The sequence below is a fragment of the Bombina bombina genome, chromosome 8 (assembly GCF_027579735.1).
Source record: "Bombina bombina isolate aBomBom1 chromosome 8, aBomBom1.pri, whole genome shotgun sequence".
Lineage (NCBI taxonomy): Eukaryota > Metazoa > Chordata > Amphibia > Anura > Bombinatoridae > Bombina > Bombina bombina.
In genome coordinates, this window is record NC_069506.1 from 160,132,352 (window position 1) to 160,151,460 (window position 19,109).

Genomic DNA, 19,109 nt, shown 5'->3' on the forward strand with positions numbered 1-19,109 from the left:
ACTTTGTCTGGACGCCATGGCACAATTATCACATACATTTGAAGGGGGGACCACCTTGGCCTCCATACATACAGAACATGATCTATCTGAAGGTACAGACATGTTAGACAGGCTTATACAGGCTATAAATGCAATAAAATAGTTTTTAAACAAAACCGTTACTGTCTCTTTAAATTTTAAACAGAGCACACTTTATTTCTGGATATGTGAAAAACTATGAAGGAAATATCCGATCTTTACCAAATTTGCACCCTAGTGTCTTAATGCCTTAAAAGTATTGCACCCCAATTTTCAAGATTGTAACCCCTTAAATGATGAAACCGAAGCTGTTTAATCAATTAGCAACTTTAAAACCACTACAGTCCCAGCCACAGCGTTTGCTGCGACTTCACCTGTCCTTGGGGGTTATACGATACCAAAATAAGCCTTCCAGGAACGTTTTTAATGGCCACCAGACCCTCTCACATGAAGCTGCATGCACTGCATCCAAAAGAAACTGCGCAATTATGGCGCGAAAATGAGGCTCTGCCTACTAGAGTGAAAGGCCCTTCCTGACTGGGAAGGTGTCTAAACTACTGCCTGGCGCCTAAAAACGTTCCCCAATTCTCAGGTTTTGAAAAACACTTCAAACCTCATATAAATATTGAATAAAGCAATCGATTTAGCCCACAAAAGTGTCAACCAGTATATAGCCCATTAATAAGCCTTCATTCTGTTATGAGTCTAAGAAAATGGCTTACCGATCCCAAAGAGGGAAAATGACAGTCTTCTAGCATTACACAGTCTTGTTAGAAAATGGACTAGTCATACCTTGAGTAGAAAAGTCTGCAAACTGTTCCCCCCAACTGAAGTTCTCTGGGCTCAACAGTCCTGCGTGGGAACAGCAATTGATTTTAGTTACTGCTGCTAAAATCATACTCCTCTTTTAAACAGAACTCTTCATCCTTTTCTGTTTTAGAGTAAATAGTACAAACCGGCACTATTTTAAAATAACAAACTCTTGATAGAAGAATAAAAAACTACAACTAAACACCACATACTCTTCACCATCTCCGTGGAGATGCTACTTGTTCAGAGCGGCAAAGAGAATGACTGGGGGCGGAGCCTGAGGAGGGGCTATATGGACAGCTTTTGCTGTGCTCTTTGCCATTTCCTGTTGGGGAAGAGAATATTCCCACAAGTAAGGATGACGCCGTGGACCGGACACACCAATGTTGGAGAAAATTACTTTTTAAAATATTTATTTAGTAGGCAGATTTTTCTTTTTTTTGCAATGACTCATTATGTATGAATAACATTTTGGGCTCCATTTACATTTGAGCCCATCGTTTCAAGCTCACCTGAAATGTAAGTAAAGAAGCAGCAGTTGTAAGAGCGCTGCTCCTTAACCTGTCCATCACCTTTTAGGGATCGGGATGATTGACAGCCCCTGCTAGCGGCCGATTGCAGGGGGCGGCATTGCATAAGCATTACACTAGAAATGCTTGTGCAATGTTAAATGCAGACAGCGTATGCTGTCCGCATTTAGAGATGTTGAGCGGACATGATTCGCTACGCTCAACAGTTAATAAATCTACCCCTTTGATTTGAATGTACCATTAATACAATTTGGATTAATTTATTGTTATTTCTACACGACTGTAAGAAAATGTATTTGTCACTAGGGGGCATCATGAATTTGGGAGTTAAGGAATTCTATTTTCAGGATTTAGAGATTAAAATAAAAAAATAAAAAAAAGTTTAATTTTTTTTGTGTGTGTTTATTCCACAATACTTTCTTCAAACACATGAAATATGTATAATGTAACCTACCCCTCTCATGATTCTTTCCCGAAGTTCTGCTTGTGTCAGTGGTCGCTCTTCTTCCTCTGTTCCTAGGGAATCTTCATCACTGTCATAATCATCTCTATGAAAATGAACAAATCAGTCAATAACAAATCAGCCCTATGTCAGAAAAAAAACACTTTAAAAAAAAGATGGTAAATCTGAGTTTTTAACAAACACTAGGATTTACCACCACTAAAAATAAAGTGGAGTTTAAGTGATCAGTTAGCTGAGTGTTCTGTTTGCTAGCACTGCTATTGGTTTAGAGGTGCAAACGTCACCTCATTGGTAGAAGAGCTATGTGCAGTGGGCGGCCACAGCCGCTTAGTTTAGCGATGTGCAGCGGCACAGTCAGGTGGAATTTAGCAAACTTTTTTTAATAACTGATCACTTAAACTTAACTTATATTTTTAAATGGTATGTTCTGTCTGAATCACAAAAGAACATTTTTAAGTTTTATATCCCTTTAACTATGTTTAAACCATTTGCAGGAACATTAAAGGGACATAAAACATAAAACATTTCTTTTATGATTGAAATAGAGCATACATTTTTAAACAACTTTCCAATTTACCGCTCCTATCAATTGTACTTTATTTTCTTGGTATCCTTTATTGAAGGAACAGCAAATAAAACTGGGAGCTAAGTGAACACATTGTTAAGCCAATGGCAAAAAGCATGTATGTGCAACCATAAATAAGCAGCAAGCTCCCAGCTCCTGAGCCTACCTAGGTATGCTTTTCAACAAAGGAAACCAAAAGAACTAAGCAAAATAGATAATAGAAGAAGAATTGTATGCTCTATCTGAATCATGAAAGAAAAATGTGGGGTTTCATGTCCCTTTAAAGTATTTTTTAATATGCATGGCATATAACATTAACTAAGACATGCATTGCTTGCAATACCCTATACAGTAGTGTTAAACTGTCATGATTCAGATAGAGCAAGTAATAAACACCCCAATAATAACTCACTTGCATTACAAATGTACTCCATTCTGTTGGTATTTTTCTTGAAGATAACACCTAGGTAAGCTCAGTAACCTGTACGTGTCTGGAGTACCATAAGGCAGAAGTTAGCACTGCTGCCATCTAGTGCATATTGTTGATAGTGCTCCAGGCATATATACACACACTCATGAGCCTATCTAGGTATGCACTTCAACAAAGCATACCAAAAAAACAATTGCCTAGATTACGAGTCTTGCGTTAGCCTTAAAAAGCAGCGTTGAGAGGTCCCAAAGCCGCTTTTTAACGCCCGCTGGTATTACGAGTCTTGCAGGTACAGGTGTACCGCTCACTTTTTTGGCCAGACTCGGAAATACCGCAAATCCACTTACGTCAATTGCATATCCTATATTTTCAATGGGACTTGCATAGCGCTGGTATTACGAGTCTTCCAAAAAGTGAGCGGTACACCCTCTCCTGTCAAGCCTGGTACCGCATTTTAAAGTCAGTAGTTAAAGGGACACTGAACTGAATTTTTTTCTTTTGTGATTCAGATAGAGCATGCAATTTTAAGCAACTTTCTAATTTACTCCTATTGTCATTTTTTCTTTGTTCTCTTGCTATCTTTGTTTGAAAAAGAAGGTATCTAAGCTTTTTATGTGGTTCAGTACTATGGACAGCACTTTTTTATTGGTGGATGAATTTATCCACCAATCAGCAAGAACAACCCAGGTTGTTCACCAAAAATGGGCCGGCATCTAAACTTACATTCATGCATTTCAAATAAAGATACCAAGAGAATGAAGAAAATTTGATAAAAGAAGTAAATTAGAAAGTTGCTTAAAATTGCATGCTCTATCTGAATCACAAAAGAAAAAATTTGGGTTCAATGTCCCTTTAAGAGTTTTATGGTACAATGCCGTAACATAAAACTCTTAACTAAAGTGCTAAAAAGTACACTAACACCCATAAACTACCTATTAACCCCTAAACCGAGGACCCCCCACATCGCAAACACTAAAATAACATTTTTAACCCCTAATCTGCCGAACCGGACATCGCTGCCACTATAATAAATATATTAACCCCTAAACCGCCTCACTCCAGCATCGCAAACACTAGTAAAATATTATTAACCCCTAATCTGCCAACCCTAACATCGCAGACACCTACCTACATTTATTAACCCCTAATCTGCCGCCCCCAACGTCGCCGCCACTATAATAAAGTTATTAACCCCTAAACCTAAGTCTAACCCTAACCCTAACCCTTAAACGTAACTTAAATATAATTTAAATCAGTGATTTTCAACCTTTTTTTGCCGTGGCACACTTTTTTACATTTAAAAATCCTGCGGCACACCACCAAGCCAAAATTTTACAAAATCACTCATTGTAGCCTAATACAGCATATATATATATATATATATATATATATATATATATATATATATATATATATATATATATATATATATATATATATATATATATATATATATATATATATATATCCAAACAATGGTGTAAGTGCACTCTCACCAACTCTTGCAGCTTGTCAGGGTGCTGTAAGGATAATAATAAAATGTAGCAAAAAAGCACTCACTGAACAGTTCCAACTGTGACAAAAAGTTTTAATTCAAAATTGTGACGTTTCGGGACAGCAACAGTCCGAGGAAGAGGAAGGGACTGTTGCTGTCCCGAAACGTCACAATTTTGAATTAAAACTTTTTGTCACAGTTGGAACTGTTCAGTGAGTGCTTTTTTGCTACATTTTATATATATATATATATATATATATATATATATATATATATATATATATATATATATACACATACACACACACACACATACTGTACTGTCATGTTATGCCTCCTACAAACTATACGTGACATATTGACATTCATTCACAAACAATCATAATGATTGTCTGTGAATGAATGTCAATATGTCATGGTTGTAACTGATGCCTGCCTGCCTGTCTGCCTGATGAGCCTGTCACATACCTCCCAATATTTCAAAATTTGAAAGAGGGACAACCCCGCACTGGGAAAAGTCCACTCCCCCCCCCCCCCCCGCAAACTGGGAAAAGTGTGGAGCACAATATTATATGTTGAGCATGGTATGGGAGGAGGAGCAAAGCTGCACCAGCATAAATGGGGGATTGAAGTGTCGCGTGGTGCTGCGTGTAGAGCCGGCACTAGGCTTGTGTTGTGGGGGTTCCTTCCAAGTGTGAACACGGGTCTGGGAGGCGAGCTGCTGCTGCAGTTATCCTCAGTCATCATCTAACTCAAAATAAAAAAACGTCCCAGAGTAAAAAACAAGCAAAATTTAAAAAATATGTCACACTGTTGTCAGTCTGCCGCGGCACACCTGAGGATCTCTCACGGCACACTGGTTAAAAACACTGATTTAAATAAATCTAAATAAAATTACTACAATTCACTAAATTATTCCTATTTAAAACTAAATACTTACCTATAAAATAAACCCTAAGACAGCTACAATATAACTAATAGTTACATTGTAGCTAGCTTAGGGTTTATTTTTATTTTACAGGAAAGTTTGTATTTATTTTAACTAGGTACAATAGTTATTAAATAGTTATTAAAGGGACAGTATACACTCATTTTCATATAACTGCATGTAATAGACACTACTATAAAGAATAATATGCACAGATACTGATATAAAAATCCAGTATAAAACTGTTTAAAAACTTACTTAGAAGCTGTCACTTTGGCTCTGTTGAAAAGGTAGCTGGAAAGCCCACTGCAAGTGGCAAATAAGACACTCCCCCCCCTCCCCCTTCTTTTGCATATGAAAAGACCCTTTACACAAACAGTAGCAAGCTGGAGTAGGTAGTCGAGCGTATTCACATAAAATTTTGGGGCTTGGTTAGGAGTCTGAAAATCAGAGCAATGTTATTTAAAAATAAGCAAAACTATACATTAATTAAAAAAAAAACTTTATGGGCTATATAAATAGATTATCTACAAAACATTTATGCAAAGAAAAAATGAGTGTATAATGTCCCTTTAACTATTTAATAACTACCTAGTTAAAATAAAGACAAATTTATCTGTAAAATAAAACCTAGCCTAAGTTACAATTACACCTAACACTAAAAAGGGCCAACATTAAAACCCACCACCCACAAAACCAACCCTACTCTAAAACCCACCCAATACCCCCTTAAAAAAACCTAACACTAACCCCTTGAAGATCACCCTACCGTGAGACGTCTTCACCCAACTGGGCAGAAGTGGTCCTCCAGACGGGCAGAAGTCTTCATCCAGACGGCATCTTCTATCTTCATCCATCCGGCGCGGAGCGGCTCCATCTTCAAGACATCCGACGCGGAGCATCCTCTTCATCCGGAGTCTTCTTCATCCAAGATGGCGTCCCTTCAATTCCGATTGGCTGATAAAATTCTATCAGCCAATCGGAATTAAGGTAGGAAAAATCCTATTGGCTGATACAATCAGCCAATAGGATTAAGCTTGCATTCTATTGGCTGATAGAATTCCGATTGGCTGATAGAATTCTATCAGCCAATCGGAATCTAAGGGACGCCATCTTGGATGACGTCACTTAAAGGAACCGTCATTGTTGAAGAAGACTCTGGATGAAGAGGATGCTCCGCGTCGGATGTCTTGAAGATGGAGCCGTTCTGCGCCGGATGGATGAAGATAGAAGATGCCGTCTGGATGAAGACTTCTGCCCGTCTGGAGGACCTCTTCTGCACAGCTTGGATGAAGACTTCTGCCCATCTGGAGGACCACTTCTGCCCGGTTGGGTGAAGACGTCTCATGGTAGGGTGATCTTCAAGGGGTTAGTGTTAGGTTTTTTTAAGGGGGGATTGGGTGGGTATTAGAGTAGGGTTGGTTGTGTGGGTGGTGGGTTTTAATGTTGGGGGGGTTGTAATTTTTTTTTACAGGTAAAAGAGCTGATTACTTTGGGGCAATGCCCCACAAAAGGCCCTTTTAAGGGCTATTTTTAATTTAGTGTAGGGTAGGTTAGGGGGATTAGAGTAGGTGTAATTAGTTTAAAAATCTTGTAATTATTTTATTATTTTCTGTAATTTAGTGGGGGGGTTTCGTACTTTAGATAATTTTTTTAAATTGTAATTAAGATAGACTTCCGGTGGGCGGGCCAGCAAAGCAGACGCATTCAGACTGAGCTCCGCTGGTCGGAACATTTATATCGAACGATTTACTTTATTTCTGCTGGGCCCCGCATGATAGACTTACTGGGCTAAAGTTCCGTAGTGCCAGTTGTCAATTTAAGTGCGCGGAGCATTCACTATCAGCTCCGGCAACCGGAGGGCAATACCTGTTGGAGCGGTGTTTTACCGCCGGCGCCATCTTGGATCCTACCCGTCCCTGGCAGTGGAGGAGAGAGGTGAGGGACCTCGACCCACAAAAGCTGAACAAGCAAAGAGAACACTGATCGCACGCCTCTGCATATCGCTAATCACAGGCAGCTGTAAGTAACCGGAAAGTAACCGGAAAAACTGGGTTTGGTCCTGGCATAGAGACGGACTACAGAAGCTAATGCAAACACGGGAAAGAGGGGAGAAACATAGCAGAGGGAAACGCACTATTGAAGGGTCATTCCAATGTAACATAACTTTACAGACAACCGATTAACCCCTCCTGAGAAAGAGGATTACAGAGGCTGTTACTGGGAAAAGTGCTGTGCAGCAACATATACTTTTTGTATGACTTTCACTTTTAGTGGCACTGAATCCTGACTGCACCACGCTGCTCTAAAGCGGGAAAAGTGTTACCTACATCCTAGTTAAAAAACCTACACATCCTGTGTCTGCGCTGTTTCGGACTGTACCTCCATCATTTCTGAATGATCACAGCGAGACAGGCTATACTACCTGAACCATCAAGTTAGGAATTTACATAACTACAGAGAGACTCTGAACGTGCACCTCTGCCCGCTACCTTATCTACAAGACACCCATTTGTACTGTCTGCAGGTGACAACGACTGCAACATCTGAGTACTTTCCCATATAATTTGTTTGCCCTGCACCCAGAAGATTCCATACCCCACTCTAATGAAAGTAGATAAATACTTCCACAAGCTATCTCCCTCTGCCAAACCAGATATGTCTCACAGATCAAAGACCAGCGAGAAGAGACTGAAACATTTATCGGACCCCCACGCTGAGGGCCCAATTGTACCCGACCCAATAGCGATCTCAGATTCAGTTTCACATTCTGCTCTCCTACACGAGTTAAAATCATTTTTTCTCCCTAGAATGGATTCCTTACAAGCAGGGGTAGACACGCTAACGAGCGAGGTGCGGCAGTTCTCCACACACTTAAATGCAGCCGAAACCCGCATCTCAGATGTAGAGGACAGGCAATTTGCCTCGGATACTACAGTCAAACAATTAGTGAAGAAAACTCAACTACTCCAAGAACGCATAGATGATCTGGAGAACAGGAGTCGCCGCAATAATCTGCGGATTGTAGGAGTGCCAGAATCAATCAAAGGCAAAGACCTGCTTGAGTTCACAGCACTGAAACTCCCCAGATTATTGGGTATCCATGATGACATCCTACCCATTGATGTAGAACGTGCACACCGAATAGGTCCTGAAAAGACCTTGGAACAGATGGGAACTAAACCTAGACAGGTGATATTCAAATGCCTGAATTTCCAGGAAAAATTGAAAATTCTGAGAGCCTATAGTTCGCACAAGGAACTGATATATGAGGGCTCGAAGCTACTCCTGTTTCAGGACTTCTCGCTGGAGGTCTCTAGACAAAGGAAGGAATTTGCACCGCTCTGCTCCCAACTCCACGAACAGGGACGACAAGTGGCACTCCTCTTCCCTGCAAAACTTCGTCTACAAACACCATATGGTGTTAAATTCTTCCACACACCACAGGCGGTGAAAAGTTACCTGGCAACAGAAAATCAGCACCCCCCAACCTGAAGATCGTCTGCTCAAATGGGAGGTCCTCTCCCTTTGATTCTCTCTTCTGCTCCTTTGGGCCATAGTGGATAAAAAAATGGCTGAACTTTTTTTTTGTTGCTCACTGTTGCTTTTCAAGAATGGAACCTATCTGGTTCCTAAAGGTTTGATGGACTTCAAAGAGAGGCGGGACGTTGCCTCTTGGGTAATGTTGAAATGTGTCTTGTTTTTTTATGTTTTACATGCTTCATTTGTATTATTACTGTTCTTTTTGTTATTGGTTTGTTTACAGTATCTAGCAGATTATGACACTGGGTCACTAACGCATACACTCCTCCCTGGGAGTACTGAGCTGTCTCAGAGTAATGATCAAGCTGATCCAATTAATACAGGCCATAGTAGTTACACATATCTAAATGCTCGGATAGCGTATCTTGACAGTTGTGCTGATGCGGGCACGAGGATAGTCACAAGCACACCATATAGACAGGACACTAAGCAGGAAGACTCAAAACCCGAAAGGTACCCCAGACATTTGAATGGCAATAGAGTCAAGCTAGATTGTAATTTACGGCACCACAGGTGTCTTGCCTATAGATACTTGTACTGCCCTAACATTATCTTGACCTCATTCTACCCTAAAAAGATTAACTCCTCCGCCTACACCCTTACAATTGCCATTACAGTAAACCCCTCCCTTAATTTCCCGTGCCTCACGAGCAAAAAGTACATCATAGAGGTGCCCTATGCGCCTACTGTCCAAGAGGCACCATTCTTACTTCAAACAGGGACTCAGACAGGCTCAAACCCTTCAACACAAGTATCTACTCCGCCTAGGGATAAGGGCTTGGAACAATTGCACTTGGTTAAAATTAGAACTGTCAATGCTTATGTTGGGAATATACTGTATATATGGTTCTGTTGTGTACACGCTAAACTTAATGAACACTCATTGCATATCAAGGTTTTTGTTGAAGGCACAAAATGCACTACATATGATGCTAATTACATGGAAACAGGTCAAGATACTACCTTAATCCTTCAATGTCCTCTCCCGCCCCTCCTCCCCTCTCTTTCTCTCTCTCTCTCTTCCCCCCCCCCCCCCCCCCCCCTTTTTTTTTTTTTTTTTTTTTTTTTCCTTCCCCCCGCTACTCATCCTTTGTAATTGGGAATGTCGCATAAAATAGTGACATGGAACGTGGGTGGAATACACTCACCCGTAAAACGTAAACTGATACTCACTCACCTTAAGAAACTGAGCACAGACATAGCTTTATTACAGGAGACGCACCTAACAGACCCAGAACACCAGAAACTACAGAGAGATTGGGTGGGACAGGTAGTCTTTCTATCTCATACAAGTGCCAGCCGGGGTTTAATTATTATGTTCGGGAAAAAGTTAACAACTAGGATAGACAACACCAATCTAGACAAAGACGGACGGTTCCTGATAGTGCAGGCTACGGTAGATTCTGTGAAATATGTGTTCTGTAACTTATATGCCCCCAACCAGAGAACTACTGGTTTCTGGTCGGAATTAACCCGGCAACTAGCTCCCCACATAGGCTCAAATTTAATAATTGGTGGGGATTTCAATATCTCACCCACTCACATCCTGGATAGACTTTGGCTGGCACCCCACCATATCAGGGACCCCAAGGTAAATTACAAAGCCAGATTTGAAACTAAAATCTTTAACATGCTGGAGGCGGACCTAGGGGTCTGTGACATCTGGAGGCTGATGAATCCAGAGGGGAAGGACTATACATGTCTGACCAAGGCTAAACATACCCTCTCCAGAATTGATTTATTCATGATTGCTGGAGAACTGACCACATTAGTACACCACTGTAAAATACACAATATTCTGATTTCAGATCATGCTCCAGTGGAATTGTCACTTGGGACCCGAAGACGGCACACTAACAGAAACATTCTTAGATTTCCGACCTATCTGACTACCTCAGAGGCATTTACCAAATATTTACAACACACTTGGACGGACTTTCTCACTGATAACGCAGTGCACACTGACAACCCCCAACTCCTGTGGGAGACGGCCAAAACAGTGTTTGCTGGAGCTATAATTTCATATGTCTCTAAGTTAAGACATAAAACACAATATAAATTAAAGAGCTTACAAAAACAACTGGGCCTAACATACCAAACATATCTACAAGCTAACACGAAAATAACCTATGAGACATACTTAACAGCAAAAGCGGACCTTGAGGCTTTTATGAAACAACAGGCGACTGCTGGACTCTTAAAGACAGCAGGAAAATTCTATAGATTCGGTGGGAAGGCAGGCAGGATGCTGGCCACCTTGTCGAAACCCCAGACAGCTAGAGCCAACATAACAGCAATAAGAGCGCAAGGCCTAACATACACCAAACCAGAGGACATAGCGCAGTGCTTCGCGCAGTACTATGCAAAACTCTATACACAACAGGACACGGCTCCAGAGGGAGCCCAGACGCAATTCTGGCGTTCGCTGCAGCCGCCCCAATTAACACAGACCCAAATTGATAGCTTAAACGCCCCAGTGACACTCGAGGAACTTACCTTCACCCTGGGATCCCTGCCAGTAGGCAAGGCACCAGGGCCAGACGGTCTACCGGCTGAATTTTACAAGTCACTACAGGCTCAGATTACGCCTACCCTGACCAGACTGTACAATATCTTCCTTCAGACGGACACCCGCCCCTCTAACAACTTCACTTCAGCGCACATCACGCTAATTCCCAAGCCGGGCAAGGACCGCTCAAAGCCTGAATCTTACAGACCAATATCTCTGTTAAACACAGATTACAAATTGTTCATGAAGATTCTTGCTAACCGATTGAAGGTGATTCTTCCTGATCTAGTCCACCCGGATCAAACGGGCTTCGTCTTCAAACGTTCATCGGTGGTGAACCTTCGCAGGGTCATGCAGGCGATAGAATATTATTGGGCACAGGGGCAGGAAAAAGATAGGAAAGACATGCCGGAGGCCTTCCTGCTATCCTTGGATGCAGAGAAGGCCTTCAGACCAGGGTATAATGGCCACATCTCCTAGATACTATGCGGAGGTTTGGTTTTACGGGTTCATTCTTAGAGGTTATAGGTAAAATGTACCACCATCCGGTGGCACGGGTCATCGCGAACGGCCTCTTTTCCTCGGACTTTCAGTTACATAGGGGCACCAGACAGGGTTGTCCCCTCTCACCGCTGCTGTTCAACCTAGCACTGGAACCCCTCGCGATGAAACTTTGGCAACTCTTCCCAGGGATCACGATAAGAGGGATCCCCCTACACCTGGCGTTATACGCCGATGACATGCTACTGTTTGTCGACACACCAGCCGTCCACATACCACACATACTACGCATGATTTCGAACTTCGGTACCTTCTCGGGATACCAAATAAACACCTCAAAGTCAGAGATTCTATGGCTACATAGACATACGTCCTCTACCCATAGCTACCCATTCGTAGAGGTCTCGGAGGGGCTAACCTACCTGGGCATTAAGCTCCATAGAGATCCCTCCAGGATGTATGATCTTAACATATCACGTAAATGCTCAGAGTTGGCTTCCCAGCTCACGAATTGGGCTAACCTCCCTCTAGGCCTCTCGGGTCGTATTGGCTTGATCAAGATGACAATACTACCCAAAATCTTATACCCACTGCTTATGCTACCGTTTTTGCTGTCCAAGCGGGACTTGAGGACACTCTCGCGTGCCATGTCGAGATTCATATGGAAGGGAGGTAGGCCCAGAATAGCAGCGAACAAGCTACACCTCCCATACCTGGGGGGAGGCTTAGGATTGCCAAATCTCAAGTTGTACAACTGGGCAGCATTAGCTAGATTGGTCACCGATTGGCAGATGAATACGAAACATTTTACTGACATAGAGCTTGAAGAAGCGATTATCGCCCCGCTGGCACCGGCTTATCTCCCCTATGCGGGGGTGTCGTCTCTTCCCCCTAGAATCGCTAACAGTGCCCTATACCGTGACCCACTGAAGGCGTGGCAGCTGATTCACAAATTTCTAAAAATCAACATCCCCTCCCCACGGTATATCCCTATCCGCGGGAATGCAGACTTCCCAGCAGGTGATGACCATGCACCATTCCGTATATGGGAAACCCGAGGCATTAGGACAGTGGGAGACATCCTGGACCCATTGCTACACACGATACGCTCCTTCCAGGAGCTAAAGGCGAAATACCAGCTCCCAAATCAGCACTTTTATGCTTACCTTCAGCTGCGACACTATGTGATGTCTTTACAAGCATCCCATGATAGCTTCTGGAACAAATCACCTTTCGCTATCGCTCAGACACTATTCTTAATAGGTCGGTTCTCCCTCACACATTTTTACACACAACTAATAAAACATACTGAGGCCACCATACAGAACAACATGCTAGCTAGACTAGCTACAGACATCCATACTGAAATATCGGTACAAGATTTGAAAGACAGTCTAGACAGCATAAAACAAGCCACTCTTGCAATAACCTATAGAGAGGCGCAGATTAGACTATTACACAAGGACTATATTACTCCTAATAGATTAGCAAAATGGAACAACACGTGCCCCAACCAATGTATTAAATGCAGCAGTCCAGCCCCCTCTTTTCTGCACTATTTCTATACCTGCCCAGCTATTAGACGTTTCTGGGGACATTTTCAATACTGGACAAAAATCACCCTTGGGGTTGAAATAGAATTCACTACGGCCGAAATATATCTCTTCAAATGGGGAGATACACATCAACGATACCACAAAATCCTTACGATGTGCACCATACTGGCAAGGCACTGTATACTGACAAGATGGCTTTCGAAACATCCCCCAACAATAGCACAATTTAAACACTTATTGATCAAACAACTTTACATAGAACAGTATGACGTAAGATTAGACGTGACCAGACGACTAAGGCCCTTCTGGAAAAAGTGGTGCCTTCTTATTAATACGTTCCACACAGACCTGAAACAGCAGATTTTGAAACCCTTTCTCCAGTCAGAGATGATGCTTCAGCTTTCTCTTCATTCTAACCCTGGTGAAACTGAAGGGGAGACCCTTAAAATCACCAATTACCCGACTGAGGAAATGCTTTTCTAGATCTCGCCCTTTTTTTTTTTTTCTCTCTCCTCCTCCCCCTTTTCCTCCCCACCTTTCCTTCCCATATTGAACCCCTCCTCTCTGTCACAACGTTAGTATATTATAGTTACTGTTATTGTTAATTGTTATGTTATTAAAATACTGTGAAAAATGGAGACAGATGTGACGTGCAAAGTTTACTGAACGGTTTCCGCTGCATCAAAATGCTACAGATTAAAGCATATAAGGACAATGCATAACCTTCCTCTCTCATGGACTGCTCTGCACACCTGGCTCTAACAAGCCCCCTGCAGAAATGTATATGTAAATGTAATCATTATGTACGCAAAATACTGATGCAAACTGTATAACTCTATATTGTAATGTTTGATTTTCTGTTGTATCACATTTGTCTCCGGTAATAAACAGAATTTAAAAAAAAAAAAAAAAAAATTGTAATTAATTGTATTTAGTTTAGGTAATTATTTTAATTATAGTGTAGTGTTAGGTGTAATTGTAACTTAGGTTAGGTTTTATTTAAAAAAAAGGTATTTTAACTAGGTAGTTATTAAATAGTTAATAACTATTTAATAACTATTGTACCTAGTTAAAATAAATACAAACTTGCCTGTAAAATAAAAATAAACCCTGAGCTAGCTACAATGTAACTATTAGTTATATTGTAGCTATCTTAGGGTTTATTTGATAGGTTAAAATAGGTTTAAATAGGAATAATTTAGTGAATTGTAGTAATTTTATTTAGATTTATTTAAATTATATTTAAATTAGGGGGGGGGTTAGGGTTAGACTTAGGTTTAGGGGTTAATAACTTAATTATAGTGGCGGCGACGTTGGGGGCGGCAGATTAGGGGTTAATAAATGTAGTTAGGTTGCGGCGACGTTGGGGGCGGCAGATTAGGGGTTAATAAATGTAGTTAGGTTGCGGCGACATTGGGGGCGGCAGATTAGGGGTTAATAAATATAATGTAGGGTTCGGTGATGTTGGGGGCAGCAGATTAGAGGTTCATAACTATAATGTAGGTGGCGGCGGTGTCCGGAGCGGCAGATTAGGGGTTAATAATTATAATGCAGGTGTCTGCGATGTCAGGGGTGGCAGATTAGGGGTTAATAAGTGTCAGATTAGGGGTGTTTAGACTTGGGGTTCATGTTAGGGTGTTAGGTGTAAACATACATTTTATTTCCCTATAGGAATCAATGGGGCTGCGTTAGGAGCTTTACGCTGCTTTTTTGCAGGTGTTAGATTTTTTTTCAGCCGGCTCTCCCCCATTGATCCCTATGGGGAAATCGTGCACGAGCACGTTTTACCAGCTCACCGCTAACGTAAGCAGCGCTGGTATTGAGGTGAGATGTGGAGCTAAATTTTGCTCTTCGCTCACTTTTTTGCGGCTAACGCTGGGTTTCTAAACACCCGTAATACCAGCGCTGTCTGCAAGTGAGCGGTGAGCTTAAACTGCTCGTTAGCACTGCACCCCTCCTAATGCAAAACTCGTTATCTAGGTGAATGTAAATTAGAATAGATTATTTAAATTGCTTGCTCTATCTGAGTCATAAAAATTGAACTTGGAGTTTTATGCAACTTTAATACTTTTTTGTAAGCACCATTTATAAGGTTTTGCAAATCAAGAACAGTTCAGGAACACACCTCTTGAAAATATATGTTCCTTATCTCCTTTATTGTAGACAACAAGAGGCACATGTAAAGGTACTTTTCTCTGACCTAAGCAATCACTGTGTATAATGTTGCAGTCAGACAAACAATGCTATGTTTAGGTTTTATGGAGGAACACCAGCATTGCTGGAGATAATGGAAGGAGAACGATTTTCATAGGTAATTTAAAACACAAGCAGGCAAAATAAGCAACTGACATATACTGCAATATTTTTGTTTTCATTAGTTAAACTTTCTCGGTGGCTTTTGCATTCTCAGTCTACAATTTTTAGATGGGCAATATTTGGAAATATGTTTTATTTATATTTGAGAAGATCATGTCATTTCTGTGGAACTCAAGAGTACAGTTGGCACATGCTTTGAAGCAAGAAACTCTATGCTAGATCTTTAAAGGGACATGAAACCCAAAATGTTTATTTTATGATTCAGATAGAGAATACAATTTTGAACAACATTCCAATTTACTTCTATCATCTAATGTTGCTTCATTTTTTAGATGTCCTTTGTTGAAGAAATAGCAATACACATGGGTGAGCCAATCACACGAGGCATCTATGTGCAGCCATCAATCACCAGCTACTGAGCCTTTTTAGCTATGCTTTTCAACAAATTAGATTAAGAGAATGAAGCAAATTAGATAATAGAAGTAAATTGGAAAGTTGTTTAAAATTGCATGTTCTTTCAAAAGCATAACAGACAAAAACAAAATGTAGGCTTACCTGATAAAACTAAATTTATGCTTACCTGATAAATGTATTTCTTTCCGGGCATGGAGAGTCCACAATTTCATTCCAATTACTAGTGCGATTCAACTCCTGGCCAGCAGGAGGAGCCAAAGAGCACCCCAGCAAAGCTGTTAAGTGTCACTTCCCTTACCCATAATCCCCAGTCATTCGGACAAAGGAAAATGGAAAAAGAAGATAACACAAGGGTATAGAGGTGCCTGAGGGTTGTACTTAAGAACTGCCGTCTTAATTCAAAAAAGGGCGGGTCGTGGACTCTCCATGCCCATAAAGAAAGACATTTATCAGGTAAGCATTAATTTAGTTTTCTTTCCTATGGCATGAAGAGTCCACAATTTCATTCCAGTTACTAGTGGGAACCAATGCCCAAGCTAGAGGACACAGAATGAAAGGGATGGAGAACAAGACAGGCGGACCTAAACAGAAGGCTCCACCAAAAGAAGCCTCAGCCGAGGCAAAGGTATCAAATTTAGACAGCTCTATTGGAATGAGCCGTAATTCTCTCCAGAGGTTATTGTCCAGCTGTCTCATAAGCTAACCGGTTAACACTTCTCAACCAGAGAGAAAGAAGTGGCCTTCTGACCCTTACTCTTACCAGAGAAGACAATGAACAGGGCAGAAGTCTTCCAAAAATCTTTAGTTGCTTGAAGGAAAAGGTTTAGCGTATGCACAACATCCAAGTTATTCAAAAAAACTTTTCTTTTGGGAAGAAACCACAATTTCATGAATATTTTCCTGAATATTGCGTTCCAAGATAGCAATTTGATATCAACAGAATGTATTGGCTCAAACAGAGCCTGCTTCAAAACTGTAAGAACAAGATTAAAGCTCCAAGGAGGAACAACAGGTGTAAAAACAGGCCATATACTGAGCAAGGCCTATACAAAGGATAGAACATCTGGCAGATGTGCCAGGCGTTTGAGCAAAAGAATAGACAGAGCCGAAATCTGACCCTTCAGAGAACTGACTGACTCATAGCAAAAAAGGTATTAACGGCATACCTTATGCTATATTCTGCGAGAAACCGGCTTACAAACCTGAAGCATGGAATCGATTACCTTTTCAGAGAAGCCACGACTAGCCAAAATTAGACGTTCAATCTCTAAGCAGTGAGCTTCAGAGAATCTAGATTTGGATGAAGGACGGGACCCTGAAGTAGAAGGTCCTCCCACAGGTGGAACCTCCAAAGTGGAAGAGATGACATCTTCAATAGATCCATGAACCAGATTCTGCGAGGCCATGCAGGAGCTATAAGAAGCACAGGCGCTCTTTCCTGTTTAATACGAGCAATGACTCGTGGAAGGAGAGCAAAAAGAGAAAAAGGTATGCCAGATTTAAGATCCAAGGAACTGCCAGAGCGTCTATCAGAACGGCTTGAGGATCTCTTAACCTTGAACTGTAACTTGGAAGCTTGGCGTGTTAAAGAGACGCCATCAGATCCAAGTCCAGAACCCCCTTACCTTGGGGTAATATTGAGAATACCTCCGGATGGAGAGCCTACTCCCCGGGATGAAAGATCTATCAGCTCAGAAAATCTGCCTCCCAGTAGTCCCCTCTGGAATGTGGATGGCAGATAGGAGACGATCGTGAGCTTCCACCCACTGAAGAAAGCCTGTTACCTCCTTCATTGCTAACAAACTCTGAGTTCCTTTCTGGTGGAAGATGTAAGCCACAGAGGAGATGTTGTCTGATTGGAATTTGATAAATTGGACCAAGGCTAATTAAGATCAAGCTGTCAAGGCATTGAAGATTTCTCTCAACTCTAAGATGTTTATGGGAAAAGAAGACTCCTCCCGAGTCCACAGGCCCTGAGCTATTAAAGAGCCCCAAACTGCTCCCCAGCCCAACAGGCTGGTGTCCGTGGTCACAATCACCCATGAAGGCCTCAGGAAGCATGTGCCCCGAGACAGATGGTCCTATGAAATCCACCATGAAAGAGAGTCTCTTGTTGATCTTTCCTCAGTAAGAGATCTGAGTAGTCACAGTTCTATTGACAGAGCATAACTGTAGATGTCTCAGATGGAACCGAGCAAAAGGAATGATGTCTATGGAAGCTACGATCAGACCGATCTGAGAATTTATAATTGTTCCCAAGAAACACACCCTTGTGCCAGGTACTAGGGAACTCCTTTCCAGATTCACTTTCCACCAGTGGAACAACAACAACTCTGTTTCCACCCATGATAACGACATGAGATCTTGCTAGTTGAAAAGATGACGCTTGACCAAGATATCTTCCAGGAAAGGCGCCACCGCTATTCCCTGAGATCTGACTACTGCTAAAAGGGCCCCCAGAACATTTGTGAAGAATCTGGGAGCTGTAGCAAGGCCAACAGGAAGGGCAACAAACTTGAAAAGCTTGTCCAGAAAGCAAACCTCAGAAACTGGTGATGATCTCTGTGAATGAGAACATGTCCTTCAGGTCTATCGTCATGAACTGACCCTCTTGGACCAAGGGAAGAATGGAACGAATGGTTTCCATCTTGAATGATGGAACCTAGAGGAATTTGTTAAGACACTTTAGGTCTAAAATGGGACAGAAATTTCCCTCCCTAAAATCCTTGACCCTGTTCCTCTATGGAAACTGGAAAAATCACTCCCAGAGAAGATAGGTCTTCAAATGAAGAAGGCTTCTTTCTTTCTTGACAGGATAAATATGCCCCTGGGAGGGCGAGACATGAATCCTATACTGTAACCCTGGGATACTATGTCCACAGCCCAAGGATCTGGGCAGCGCGTATACAAGCCTGGCGAAAAAAGGAAAGCCTGCCCCCCACCTGATCCAAGACTGGATCGGGGGTGGCCCCTTCACACTGACAAATTCAGAGAAAGGAGTTTAGGATTACTTCCCTATATTCCAAGGTTG

General features: G+C 41.7%; 1 protein-coding gene across 1 annotated transcript in view; it reads right to left on the reverse strand.

The window, feature by feature from the left end:
* Positions 1-1,779: 1,779 nt before the first annotated feature.
* ODAD1 (outer dynein arm docking complex subunit 1) overlaps positions 1,780-19,109 on the reverse strand; it is a 249,453-nt gene continuing 232,123 nt past the window's right edge. Inside the window, exon 14 of the mRNA XM_053691034.1 lies at positions 1,780-1,906. Within this exon, the coding sequence (XP_053547009.1) occupies positions 1,780-1,906 (127 nt within the window). The remainder of the gene's footprint in view (positions 1,907-19,109) is intronic.